General features: G+C 52.8%; 1 protein-coding gene across 1 annotated transcript in view; it reads left to right on the top strand.

The window, feature by feature from the left end:
* Window positions 1–13,530, top strand: part of PLXNA2 (plexin A2) — a 150,099-nt gene extending 136,569 nt beyond the window's left edge. Inside the window, exons 28-32 of the mRNA XM_053963880.1 lie at window positions 1,790–1,980; window positions 3,110–3,279; window positions 4,879–5,091; window positions 5,398–5,548; window positions 7,017–13,530. Coding sequence (XP_053819855.1) covers window positions 1,790–1,980; window positions 3,110–3,279; window positions 4,879–5,091; window positions 5,398–5,548; window positions 7,017–7,112 — 821 coding nt within the window. The 3' untranslated portion in view covers window positions 7,113–13,530. The remainder of the gene's footprint in view (window positions 1–1,789; window positions 1,981–3,109; window positions 3,280–4,878; window positions 5,092–5,397; window positions 5,549–7,016) is intronic.
* Window positions 13,531–13,820: the final 290 nt, after the last annotated feature.

The raw sequence follows: 13,820 nt of genomic DNA, 5'->3' as shown, positions 1-13,820 counted from the left end.
CAGGAGAGGATCTTTGAGCCCCTTTGAGCCCCTGAGCAGGGCGGCACCACAGATAAATCTGACTTATCTGATCCTCCCCAAGTGCAGGATCCTGAGCTCTGAGCTAATGGGTCACAAATGGGGAAGGGCAATCTCAGCACAGAGTGCAGGGATGTGCACACCTGGGAATCCCTGATTTCCATAATAGAAGGGCTCAGCACATTCCAGAGGGTCCCTGAAGATGCTGCAGCCTGAGAAAATGAGCCTGCGAGGTGCCAGGTGCATGCTTGGAACACTAAATCCACAATAATTGTAATAATAGACTTCCATAAAAGGCAGCAGTGGCAAAATCTCTCGAGTGCTGATCTTTCATTATCGTTCATTTCACAGAGCATTTTACCAGCAAAAAGTCTCCTGACAAACCCATCTCCTCCTCTTGTTTATAGCTCCCAAAATAATGTTGGTTTTTAGCTCGAGCAAGTGTTCTGAGGAACCAAAACCAGAGGAGTCTTGAGGTAAAAACCAGGAGAAAAGGCATTTCTCCCTGCCAGGTGTAGGCCCACACGTGTCCAACACATCCCATGGTCCAGCTGATGGAAAAACCAGGGCTGGGTCTCACAGCCTGAGCCCTCAGTGCTCATTGATCTCTGTCAGCTGCAAAAGCTTTTGCAAAGCACCAATATGAGCCATCATTGCTCATGTTAAGATTAATATTTCTAATTGTGCTGGCAGAATTTAAATTAGATACTTATTTACTTCCCCTGTTATATATCAGTGCAGAGATATGTTTAAAAATAGAATTACTGCATGCTTCCTGAGCTGTCCCCCTGTCTGTCTCCTTAATTATATCAGTTGGAGCACTCATTTATCTAAGCCTTAATCAGGGATGAAAATCCAGCTACTTTGGTAATGACTTGAGTATTTCCCTCAGCTGATTTACGATCGATCCCCACACTCCTGACGAGGAGGGTGAGCAGTGAATTGAAGGCTAAACTTGAGAAAATGCACGAGATTCCCAGAGAACAAAGAAATGTAGCAGGAGGGGAAATCCAGCGAGGCACATTTGGGCCCCTCAGCCTCGTGTCTCGTCCTGGAGACGCTGGGGATGCAGGGAGGGGCATTCTTTGGGAAGTGAAATATATAAATAACTGTGCCACATGTCCCCGTGGTTTCTGAGCGATTCAGGGAAAGTTGTCTGGTGCCCTTTGAGCTCCCTTTTCCCTGCAGGGACAGCGTGAGGCTGGGCCTGCTCAGCTCAGGGATGGCTCAGGGTGCAGGACTGGCCTCAGGCTCTGCTGCTGATGCTCAGCTTGAGTCCTCGCTGCTCTCCTGAAAGCCTCAAGGACAAGCTCAGCAGCTTCTCCTGCCCTTTGTGCTGGCTGTGCTGAGCAGCTCCTCATTATTTACAAAATCCCAAAATCGGGGCTCTGCTTCTGCAGGAGTCGGTGCCCAGGGTCGTGTGTGTGAGCTGTGACTCAGGCAGGATTTTTGTGTCATCTGTATGAGGAGTTCTCACCAGGAAAGGCCATCTAGGGGAGAAAAAAAAAAAGCTCAATCCTGAGGCTTTTTGTTGAATGGAGACCAACATAGATTTTTGGCAAAGACCAAACTTTGACGGCGCAGAACGAGAACACGCGCGAAACAAAACCGCGGTGGTTTTCCATTTCGTTTCCCCACAAAAAAAAAAAAAAAAAAAAAAAAAAAAAAAAAAAGCAAAACACACCAGTGCCAACGATTTGGGCGCTACCGGGCACGGTGAGGGCACGGAGGGAGGTGCAGAAGGGGTGACCAGCCTCTCTCCCTGGCTCAGACTCCACGTTCCGCTACACGGGCAGCCCCGACAGCCTCCGCTCGCGCGCGCCCATGATCACCCCCGACCTGGAGAGCGGCGTCAAGGTCTGGCACCTGGTCAAGAACCACGACCACGGCGACCAGAAGGAAGGGGACAGGGGCAGCAAGATGGTGTCTGAGATCTACCTGACCAGGCTCCTGGCTACCAAGGTAACTGAGCTTGGGGAGCGCACGGTGAGGCTCCGCAAGGGGTCCTGGTGGTGCTCAGCTCCCTGGGTTTTCCTGGGGTTGGGAGAGTCCTGGAGCAGCAACAGAAGCACAGCCCAGAATTCCTCACACTCAAGGCAATTGCTGCAATTCTCCATTTCTTTTTTTTTTTTTTGCACAGTGTTAAAACTGTTTACCAATTCACAAATTGGTGAATGAAGCAGTGCCTGGAAATATTTACCCATTCCCTCGACTAGACACAGTTTTCCTGCCTTTCCCCACGTGCTCATCAGCGTGGATGACACAGCTGTGCTTTGGAAAGCAAAAAAAAAAAAAAATATTTCAGGTTAGAATTAAAGAGGAAATGAGTGAGTAGCTGCAGGCTGGAGCTTTTCGAAAGACCCCGACCTTGGTTATTCCCATGGGATCGGTGGTGGCACTTTTTGGGGCTGGGAACATCTGGTGTCCCTTCCTGCCACCACTGCTTGGCCAGGGGAGTGCCTGTCCCTCCCCTCACCCCCTGGATTGCTGCTCCTGTCACCAAAACTGCAGGGAAAACAGAACCTCTCCAACAGCATCTTTTCAATATTAGAGAATTAGGTATTACTTTGTTCTGGCCAGGATGTGCAATAGAAATTATTTCATCCACACATGGCTAGGTTGTGCAGTGAAAATCATTCCATCACACATGGGTTTTTACCCCATTTTTCACATATTTATACATAAAAACCTCCAAAGAAATTCACATTCACTGCTTCTATATTACACAGTTCTCAGTATTCGATCTCCTATTGGTTATTGATCCTTTCAGTGCTAACTTGGTCCTCATGCTTTATCAATCATTTCCCAGACCAGGTGTCTCTGATCACACCAGGGGGTGATGTTTGTCAGTGCTCATTTATCCCCTTTGTATTTTCTGGCTCTGGGAATCTCCTTCTCGTTGACTGAAGCCCATAAGGCCTCACCCAGAAATTCTCAAACCCTCGGTGAAACGGAGCCTTTTCAAGAGAAAACTTCAATTTCCCCCCAACCTCGAGCAGAGGCGAACAAACCCCCGAATAAAATCACATTAAAAAAAAAAAAAAAAGAAAAATAAAGTTAGAAGCTGTCTGATTTGCCATCCTGCCGTCAGGGCACGCTGCAGAAGTTCGTGGACGACCTGTTTGAGACGCTGTTCAGCACGGTGCACCGCGGCAGCGCCCTGCCCCTCGCCATCAAGTACATGTTCGACTTCCTGGACGAGCAGGCGGACAAGCACGGCATCCACGACACCGACGTCCGGCACACCTGGAAGAGCAACTGGTAACGGGGGGCAGGGAGGCTGCTCTGGGCAAAAAAAAAAAAAAAAAAAAAAAAAAAAAAAGGTGTGGGGAATTGTTTTGGGAAGGGCTGGGAGCTGCCAAGCCCCGAAGCGGGGCACAAAGCTGGGGTTTGAGCCTCTGTGGGCTGCCAGTGTTCACAGGATCCTAAAATCCAAATAAAATTCCAAATAAAAATTTGGAAGGGAAGGGAGATATCCTGGCTACTCCCTACTCCTGGCTGCTGCCCTCAGGTTGTAGAGCTGCACATCTGGACCTTGGGAAGGGTGGGAAGCAAGGCTCCAGTGCCTGCCCCGTGCTGCCTGCCCAGCCCTGCTGTGCCACAAATGCCAGCACTGCTGGGAGGGGGGAGCTCAGCCGGTGGCTGCACCTTTCCCCTCACTTTGGGAAGCACCTGGAACATCTGGGCATCAGCAGGAGGTGGCACAGGGAGAAGGAGCCAGCTCTGCATGCCTCAGGCATGGGCTGCAGCCAGGTCCAGCCTCTCCAAACAGTGGGAGCCCTCACATCTCTGCCTCTGCTGCTATTTTAGGATTAAAACCTCTGTGGGTTGGAAATTTACCTCTGCAAGAAAGGAATAAAAAAGCACAACAAATGGTTGTTCCCTGAAGACCCTGTATTTTCCCCTGAGTCCCTCGTGGTTTAAAAGGCCTCTAATCATCATGGCTGCAAAAGCTGGTTCCCTGCTAAGGCAGTGGGAAGCTCAAAACAATTCATTTAAAGCCTTAGAAGAAGGAGTTATTGGGAAAAAACTGTAGAATCACAAGAAATTACGAGAAAAAAGAAAGCAATGGCCACCAGAGTTTGGTCTGCAGAGGCAACAGGCCCCACCAGGCCTGGACCTTCCTTCTCTCCATCTCAGCTGAGCTGCAGCATTTCCAGAGAGGGAATTATGGTGGGGATGTGGGAGAAAGCTGCCCCTGGAGCAGGTAGAAGCAAAGGGAAGTTTGGAAGAGGGAGCTGGGGTGGCTGGGGCTGAGCTGCTCTCCTGCAGCACTGCAAGAGTTAAGGCTGCAGCCTTTCAGCGAGCTGGAGAGACAGAGAGAGCTGCAACTTGAAAGGTAATAGAAAGCAGCAGCTGCTTTTTTGATCCCGCTATACAGCCAAAGAAAAAAAGGAATAATAATTCCCCTTTGATTGCAAAAGGCCCCGGGATTTGGGGACAAAGCCTGTGGTTGCTGCTCCGCGGGTGCCGGGCGCGGCGCGGGCGGGCAGCGCTGATTAGTGCCAGGGCTCACCCCACACCACAGCCCTGCTCTGCCGAGCTCCTCCTAACGGGCTCCTCCTGCAGATGCTCCCCCCGTACCCCCAAACTGCCCAGCTCTGCCCTGCCCCTCATCTCCTCCACTGCTCCGTGCGGGATCCGAGCCCGGAGCAGCTCCTGGGCATGGCAGGATCCACCAGCAGCCATCTGGGCAGCACTGGGCTAACTGGTGCTTGGCGGCCTTGGCCCAGCTCCTGTTTAAATTCTTCTCTTATTCTTCCCCCCATTGGTGCTCTGCCTGGGAGCACCATCCACAGCAAGTGCCCTTTCCTTGCCTTCGTCTTCTCATTTCCTCTCAATTCTCGCTTTGCCTCCCAGCCTTCCCCTCCGCTTCTGGGTGAACGTGATCAAAAACCCGCAGTTCGTGTTCGACATCCACAAGGGCAGCATCACGGACGCCTGCCTCTCCGTGGTGGCTCAGACCTTCATGGATTCCTGCTCCACCTCGGAGCACCGCCTGGGCAAGGACTCCCCCTCCAACAAGCTGCTGTACGCCAAGGACATCCCCAGCTACAAGAGCTGGGTGGAGAGGTGAGGGCAGCACGTGGGAGTGTGGGTGCAGGGTGCTCTGAAACCCCATGGATCTCTGGAGAGAACATCCTGAGTGGAAGGGAAGCACAGGGACCTCCAGTGATGCTGCAGGGTGGTTCTCAGCCCCGCCAAGCACCGCTGCTCCTGTTTTCAGCCCATTACAGCCCAGAATCCTCTTTTGCTGGATGTAAACACAAAGCAAAAAGACGTTCTTATCCCTGCAGAGCTTAGCTTAAATCCCAGGGGGAGCAGGGACATTTGGGGCGTTCCTGCTTCTCATTTTTCCCCTGGCCCTCGTTCCTGCAGGTATTACGCGGACATCGCCAAGCTCCCGGCCATCAGCGACCAGGACATGAACGCCTACCTCGCCGAGCAGTCGCGCCTGCACGCCGTGGAGTTCAACATGCTGAGCGCGCTCAACGAGATCTACTCCTACGTCAGCAAGTACAGCGAGGAGGTGGGTGTGGGCACCCGTGTCCCCTGGGCCATGGTGTCCCCTGGAGTGGTGGTATCCCGTGAGCAACAGCATTTCCTGGGCCACGCTGGTGTCCCCTGCAGTGATGGTGTGCTCTGGACCATGATGGTGTCCCCTGGGCATTGGTATGCCCTGGGCCATGGTGTCCCCTGGGCCATGGTGTCCTCTGGGCCACGGTGGTGTCCCCTGCAGTGATGGTGTGCTCTGGACCATGATGGTGTCCCCTGGGCCATGGTGTCCTCTGGGCCATGGTGTCCTCTGGGCCACGGTGGTGTCCCCTGGAGTGATGGTGTGCTCTGGACCGTGATGGTGTCCCCTGGGCCATGGTGTCCCCTGGAGTGGTGATATCCCCTGGGCAACAGCGTTCCCTGGGCCACACTGGTGTCCCCTGCAGTGATGGTGTGCTCTGGACCATGATGGTGTCCCCTGGGCAATGGTGTTCCCTGGGCCATGGTGTCCTCTGGGCCACGCTGGTGTCCCCTGGAGTGATGGTGTGCTCTGGACCGTGATGGTGTCCCCTGGGCCATGGTGTCCCCTGGACAATGGTGTTCCCTGGGCCATGGTGTCCTCTGGGCCATGCTGGTGTCCCCTGGAGTGATGGTGTCCTCTAGGCAACAGTGTCCCCTGGGCCATGGTGTCCCCGGGGTGACAGGGCCCCACGGCAGGTGTGTGGGAGAGCAGATGCAGTGCTGGGTTGTGTCAGGATCCCTCTGCTGCCTCCCAGAGCTCCTTGCCCTCCTGCCCTGGATGCAGCCCGGCCGTAGCTGGCGCCGCTCCTGCCCCGCTGTTCTCTTCACAGAGGGGTTTGGGATTGGCCACACTTGTAGCATCCTCCCCAGGAGGATTGAGAGCTGAAATACTGTAGGAGCACCTGGATACCTCAGCTCTGGCATGCACCCAGTGCAGTGGAAAATATTCATGACCCATCAAAGCTCCCCAGAAACCTCGGTGTCCTTTGGGAGCAGCACGGTCCAAATCCCCCTGGTAGTGGCACAGGCTCCTGTTTGCAAAGGCTTCCTGGCAGCCTGAGCTCCTTTAATGAATGCATCACTTGAAACCAAGTTCTCGCCATCTGTTCCACCCCTTCATTTCGCTGCAAGAAGAACCGATTTGGTAATTATGTCCGTGAAACGGAAGGGTTTTGTCATTGAACTGCATGTAGCCATTTGTGATACAACGCCACGGCTATTTTCCCATTAGGGTTGAAAAATCTCATCACTTTTGTGCTAAACGAGACAAGAAATGTGGAGTCCAAGGCACCAGAGTGGTTTTTGTTGGGTGGGTATCGAGGGGTCCAACAAACCAACGATAGCCAAGTTGCTTTGCTATTTATTGGGATTTCACACCTCCTCACACGGAGTTGCTCCCATCTCGCTGCCCACCCACCTCTCCCACCCCCTCTCTCACGCTGATTTCTCTCTCTGATTCATTTTCCTGTTCTCTCCCCCAGCTCATCGGGGCTCTGGAGCAGGATGAGCAGGCTCGGAGGCAGCGCTTGGCTTACAAAGTAGAGCAACTCATTGGGGCCATGTCCTTCGAGAGCTGAAGAAAGGTCACGGACGGCAAAGGGCAGAGGATCGCACGGACTCTCGGGAATTTGGAGGGAGAACAAGCAAGGAAGGCACCGGACACACCCCCAAGGCTCCTCTGGAGAGAGCAGAGCCTGGCTCAAGGACTGGCTGTGCTCAAAAATCATACAGGATCCAGTTTGAAAGGGCAGGAAGGGAGGAAGGTGAAACATCTCAATCAAAGTCCAAGCAAGGTGGATCATTTTTTCGAGTGTACACGGAAGGAAGGAACCTGGAAAGTCTGGATGTCTCCACGACTGCTGCTTTGCATGAAAATTATTTAGTGTATATTAGAAAATAAAACTCTATTTAAAAGGGTTTTTTTGTAAAAAAAAAAAAAAAAACAAAAAACAAAAAACAAAGGAAGAAAAAGGAAAAAAAAATAAATAGAGCAAAAAACACAGAGGCCATAGAGATAATCCTGGCAAGAAGGATCAGCTCTGAATCCTGTCCCTGAGAGCCTTCCGAGGACACGGCTCAGGCAATCTGCGAACGGACTCTCACGCCCATTGGAACGTCTGGAAAACCAAAATGGCTTCGTTTTGGATTCTTACAAGTACGAGCACAAGTTTGCACCACACCTTTTTACATGAGCAAAATAGCAGTTTTGCCCAAAAATAGTCCAGTGGCTGAGTGACTTAGAGGCACTAGAAGGAACTTTACCTGAACTGCAAACCCATCAGATCATCCAACCTGTCCTGAAACCCAGCTTCATCCATGTATTTATATAGTGTCAATACATATATTTTTTTTTTTAAATCCCATTTACTGTCGAATGAGGGAAGATCTGAATTTCATTGGTTTTCCCTTTTCCGCCTCCACCCCACCTCACTGGCTGATCCAGCAGTGTCCAGCAGTGTCCAGCATGGCCGTGGTGATCCAGCAGTGTCCAGCAGTGTCCAGCTGTGTCCAGCCTGGCCGTGGTGATCCAGCTGTGTCCAGCAGTGTCCAGCAGTGTCCAGCAGTGTCCAGCAGTGTCCAGCAGTGTCCGGCCTGGCCGTGGTGATCCAGCAGTGTCCAGCAGTGTCCGGCCTGGCCGTGGTGATCCAGCAGTGTCCAGCAGTGTCCAGCCTGGCCGTGGTGATCCAGCAGTGTCCAGCAGTGTCCGGCCTGGCCATGGTGATCCAGCAGTGTCCAGCAGTGTCCAGCAGTGTCCAGCAGTGTCCAGCAGTGTCCGGCCTGGCCGTGGTGATCCAGCAATGATCCATTCAATGTCCACTGCTGGTTCCTGCCGGTGCCAGGTGAGCCAAGGCAGAGCTGGGCTGACACCTCCAGCGTGGGTTTTGGGGGTCTCCAGCAGCCACCTCCGACTTCTCGCAGCAAAGCCCCCCAAACCCCGATGTTTATGGTGACAATACTTGAAGAGCCTGGACGTTGGGAGAGCAGATCTTTGTTTTGCTGCTGGACGTGCGGAGTCCTTGGGCACAGGCTCCCTTTGGGTGTCTCCACCAGCGTTTGCCGCCTCACCCAGTGCCAGGACTTGCATTTCCACTGGGAAGGGGAGAGAAATCTCTGCTCCAGGCAAGAGCAAACCTTAACCAGCACCCCGGGCCAGCCAGCTCTGCTGTCGTGTCTCTGTGTCGGCGTCTCGTTGTTCTCTTCAGTTCCTTGCTGGCCCCCATGGCACACGTTCCTGTGGCCAGTGACAGGCAAATGTTTGTGAGTGTTATTTCTTTCAAAGACACCAAAGCTTATGTGTGTCCCTTTGTAGAGTGCCAGGAGGGGAAGGAATGCTGTAAATATTTCTCTCTGTAGTAAATATTGATACGTGTGCAGGCTGCAGTGGGGAGGGCAGGGAGAGGAGGCCTAATGGAAATACAAGAGTTGGCTGCAGGAGCTTGGCAATGGCAGCAAAATAATTCCTGGTGTCTGCCCAGGCAGTGTCACACCAGACTGGGACCTTCGTTTGCAGCCAGTGTGTGTTGAAGGAAAATCCATTTCCATCTCCATCCCCCTCCTCCACCATTCCTGCCTGGAGGAGCCCAGCAGGGCTCCCAGAGAGCTGCTGGCTTTCCGTGTCCTGCAGTCCAGCACCAGGGGAGGGGAGAAGCACGTAGAGAAATACTCAGGAAACTTGGTTTAATTACCATTCAGTAAAAGCCATGCCAAGTCCACTTTCTTTTGGTAATCCACTTCTGTGAGTCTCTCTGAAAAGCAGAAAATACTGATGATAATAATCGACCTTGTGCAATAAGTTCTTGACATTTACAGCAGCCTGAGCACCGGATTTACTGAGACAGGGGGAGAGTGGCAGAGGAAGAGACTGAAAGGCAGAGCAGTGTTTGTACTGCCTGTTACCCGAGAGTTCCCTTCCCAGGGATCCCGCTCCTGCACGGTGAATCTCATTTCTGAGGCAAAAAATGTGCAAAAGTCCTACTAAAAGTCAGGCACTGCGGAGCCCAGCGCCAGGAGTGCCACTGGAGCAGTCCCCAGCCTGGCCTGCCCTTTGCTGCAGGTACCACAGGACATGGCAGAGGGTCAGGCTCTGAAATCCTGCAGGTTTTTTGCTGGTTCTGTTCCTGCTGTTCACAGTGATCCATCACACAGCCTAGGTGAGGGATTGCCAGACCTGTTCTAGCTCTGGTTGTTGGTTTGGGTTCACCAAGTTCTCATGGTACTCTGAAAACCCAAAGAGAGCACACCAAAAAGCTCCTGAACGATTTCCAAACACTTCCAAATATCAGTCTGGGGAGTTACCTCTGCAGGACTCACAAAATACAGCCCAAAGCAAAGGCCTGGCTGTGCATCACCTGGGCCTGGTGACAGTGTCCCTGCCCGCCAGCCCTCACGGTGCTCCTCTCTGCATCTCTTTGAGAGGCTTTTGTGTAGCTTTTAATCCTGCTTTCCTCCTCCTGCTCTCTCCCCTCTGGCCAGGAGCACCCCCCAAGCCAAGGCTTCGTCATTCCCCACTCCCCTGTATTTTCTCAGCAGAAGTGGAGATCCCCACACCCCCCCCTGGATTCTCTGGGAGAACATCAAGGAGACAAGGGGACAGCTGAGTTCATCTTCTGTGCTGTGGGACGATTGGAGCAGAGAGAAAAAAGGGGAAGCAGCAGGAGCACTTTGCAAACCAGCAAGCTCTTACACTTCTGACTGAATTCCGAAGGAAACGGCAAAAACACCTCTTCCATCGTCTGGAAAAGCTTCAGGAGGATGGCAGAGGGAGCAGCACAGTCCTGGCTGGAGGGGTGGCCTAGAAATACATTGCCAAGTCTCTTCTCATGGTGGTTGACATTAATTATGGATCTTTACAGGCAATTACATGGATTGAAGCGACATATCCCCCTGGGGCAGAGCGCTGGGAATCTCTTGCCCTGTTTGCATCCAACATTTCCATTCCTCCTTCGGGAAGAGGAAGCTTCAAATCTCAAAATGGCATTTTCTTCACTCCCGCAGCAAACTGGACTCGAGCTTTGGTCAGGAGGGGGCACTTGCCTTAGATGAAAAGATTTCACGTCCCTCTCATTGCCCCCTTCCTCCTGCAAGGCCGCTCGGAGTTTGGAGTCTCCAGCTCGCTCCGTTTCAGGTATTCCGACATCAAAGCGGGAGACGTCACTTTCCGGGATCTCTCCGCCTGGTGTCACCGCTTGAATAATTCCGTTTAATCTTCTGCTCACGAGCTATCAAAGCACCCACTCCGAGGGGGAGCGAGGTGCTAATCAAACGCTTCTCCACCTTGGAAGCCTTTATTAAAACCCCACAGAGGAGAGTGGAGCTCGCAGGCAAGGCTGGCCCCGCGTGAGCCCCGCTCAGGAGCCGCAGCCGCCAAAGCTCGGAGGGTGTGGACAGCGAGCGGTCCACGCTTTGCCATAAAGGATGGATTTAAAGGGAGGCAGGAGGGATCAGCACGGCCAAAGCGCTGGAAGCCCTGTGAAATCCAGCATGGATATCCCTGGAAAGCCTGGATATCCTGCCTGCAGCAGTGAGGACCCACCGTGGGGGCCAGCGCTGAGAAACAAAACTGCTGCCACGGCCTCGCTGCATCCATCCCAGCAGCATTCCAGGGGTGGAATTTCAGGTTTTTCCCTGAGGGATGGCCGTGGGGACAGCGGTGCCTCCCCACAGGGCTGGGCTGTGACACGCTGGGGACGGTGAGCACAGCAGAGACCTTCATCACAGCAGTGCCTTCCACACTCTGTCTTAAAATCCTGGTGGCCCATCCCCACGTCGGTGTTCCCTCCTTCCTTCCACTGGACTCCACAAAAATGTCCCAGCGTAGGAAACAGTTTGGGTGGGCACGTGGAGGGCAAAGGCGAGAGGGTTTAAGGCTCTGGGGTTGCATTCTGCACGCTGCTGGCTCCGAGCTCCTTGAGGGGGTCTTGGTGTTTAAGTCTGTGTGGAAAAAGGGTCAGAGCATCCCCTCCTCCAGCGGGCACAGCCTCCAAACAAGGCCTCGTTCCCAGAAGTCCCCAGGAGCCAGCAGGGATGAGGAAGGCCAGGTTGGCACAGGGCAGAGCAGCTCCCAGCACGGTCCCTGTGCTGCTCCAGAGCCTCGAGCCCCTTCCCTGGCAGCAGCCCAGCCACGTTCTCCTGTCACTGGCTGTTCTCCATCCAGTTTCCTGTGCTGCCAGAGCTCACCTGTCACAGGGACTCAGCTCCCCAAACTAAATGAAACTAAAAGAGACTGACTTGAATAAGCTGGGCCATCAGGGAGAGCTCACGTGTGACTGTGCCCTGGAGAGAAGAAAAAATGTTCTGAGGAGGGTAAATAACTGACATCAAAGATGAATTAAAATGCCACAGAGCTTCAGCCATCCTATTCCAGATCCACATTTGTACCAGGAATTGCAAGGCAACAGTGCAGGGAGCTGTGACATTGTACAGAGTTGTGTGTGAGGAAGAGCTCGGAGCACAGAACCGTCCTTGGTGAAAACACCCAGCCTGGACCCAAAACCAGAGACCAGCGGGTCAGAGGCTGAGGGCAAAGCACTGGGGACAGCTCTGAAGCCACCTGCATGGGCAGGATGGTTTGGTTTTACTGATGAGACATTCAGTGGGGAAACCATCAGAGTAAGAGATGCCCGTGTGCTGCTGGGGAGCAACCCGAAATGTGCAGTTTCAGTGCAGTTTGGTCGGGTTAGTTTTGCAGGGGAAGGGGATGGGAGCCTTTGGACCAGTTTTGGCTGTCTGGGAGGCTTTGTGCAAAGCCCCTTCACCCTGAAAACCCCCAGGTTCGGGTGCTGGTCCTGTTCTGGGCAGGCAATGGAGCAGCGGCCGGAACCCGGTGCCCGGTGCCTTCTGGAAGAAAACTGGGGGTCTGTGGTGTGTGCCCTGCACCCCAGGGTGCTCTGTGGGGTGCTGGCACCGTGCTGGGGTCACTGACGGGGAGGTGGAAGGGTGGGGCAGTGCAGGCTGGAAAAGCCACCCCACCCCTCCAGGGTGTCTGTGCCCACCTTGCTGCGGTGGCAGCCAGCGGTGTTGTGGCCGTGCTGTGAGCATGGCAGTGTCTCTGTGCTTGTTCTTTCAGATCCCCCTTTGTCCCTGTGTTCCCCATCCCTCTCCTTCCTTTGTAACCGTGGAATATAATCCTGAAAAGATTGACCTTCCTGCAGCGTTGAGGAACACGCTCCAGGGGCCCGCAGGGTCCATCCAGTTGCACGGACAATATCCCAAATACCCCAAACTCCCCGGGGCTGCCAGATCAAACACGAGATCTCCTGTATGGCCTTTCCTTTGGGATTTGCAATACCTCTCTTTCGAATAAGCTTGGAAGTTTAGGCAACAGCTTCTCCAGCCGGCGTTTCCATCCCGAGGACTGGGCACACAAAGGTGCACAGAGGAGCCGTGGGCAGGGAAAAAAGCTGATTTTGCCACGTTATTTCATGGCTTCAGAAGATGCAGTAAAAATGTCCTTCTCTTACTGCTGAGTTTTGGTGTTGTTGGTACCTTGGGGGCCGTTAGGAGAAGCAGCAAGGGGAAGGGAATGTACAGGTACTAAAACTTCTGGAGTCCCCCCGAAAACGTCACAGAATGTAGAGGTATCAGCCATGGAACAGATTCTGATTTCTTCTTCCCCTTCTCCTTACAACCCCCAGCCGTTTTTAGGGGATTTGTGTATTGGCAGGAACAAGGAATTGATTTGTATCTGTGCCCATTCCACCGTATCGTTCTCTGGCTCCTCCCCTCCCCGTTATACTTGACACACTGGAGTTCTGTATTATATTTTTTTTTAAGATGATTGTCTGTTTTTTGTTGTTTTTACAAGTGTTGTGGAAAAAAAAAATGTAAGAAAGTTTAAGTATTTAAAAATGTTCCAAGGAAATAAAAGGGGGTTTTGTTATTATTCTAATATATTATTGTGTACCTATTGTAAATATGAAACACTCCTATTTTGCAAGCCAAGGACTCACTTTGTACTGTTGTTATATATAAATAAAGTTTACTGGTTAAAAAAGCCCTCCTGAGTGGCTCCTTGTTTTCCAGTTTGTGCTGTGTGGCATTTATGGTGTGAGGAATATTTGTTTACTGAATCCCAGCAGCAAGGAAGGGGTGAGTGGAAATCCCAGACTGGTTTGGGTTTGAAGGGGCCTCAAAGCCCATCCAGTGCCACCCCCTGCCATGGGCAGGGACACCTCCCACCATCCCAGGCTGCTCCAAGCCTGTCCAGCCTGGCCTTGGGCACTGCCAGGGATGGGATATCTGGAAATAATTCACCCCTGGATGGTGAAACTGGGCTGCAGCTGGGA

The sequence above is a fragment of the Vidua chalybeata genome, chromosome 24 (assembly GCF_026979565.1).
Source record: "Vidua chalybeata isolate OUT-0048 chromosome 24, bVidCha1 merged haplotype, whole genome shotgun sequence".
Taxonomy (NCBI): Eukaryota; Metazoa; Chordata; class Aves; order Passeriformes; family Viduidae; genus Vidua; species Vidua chalybeata.
The sequence above is the reverse complement of the archived record's forward strand: the minus strand, read 5'-3'. Positions and strand labels throughout refer to the sequence as shown.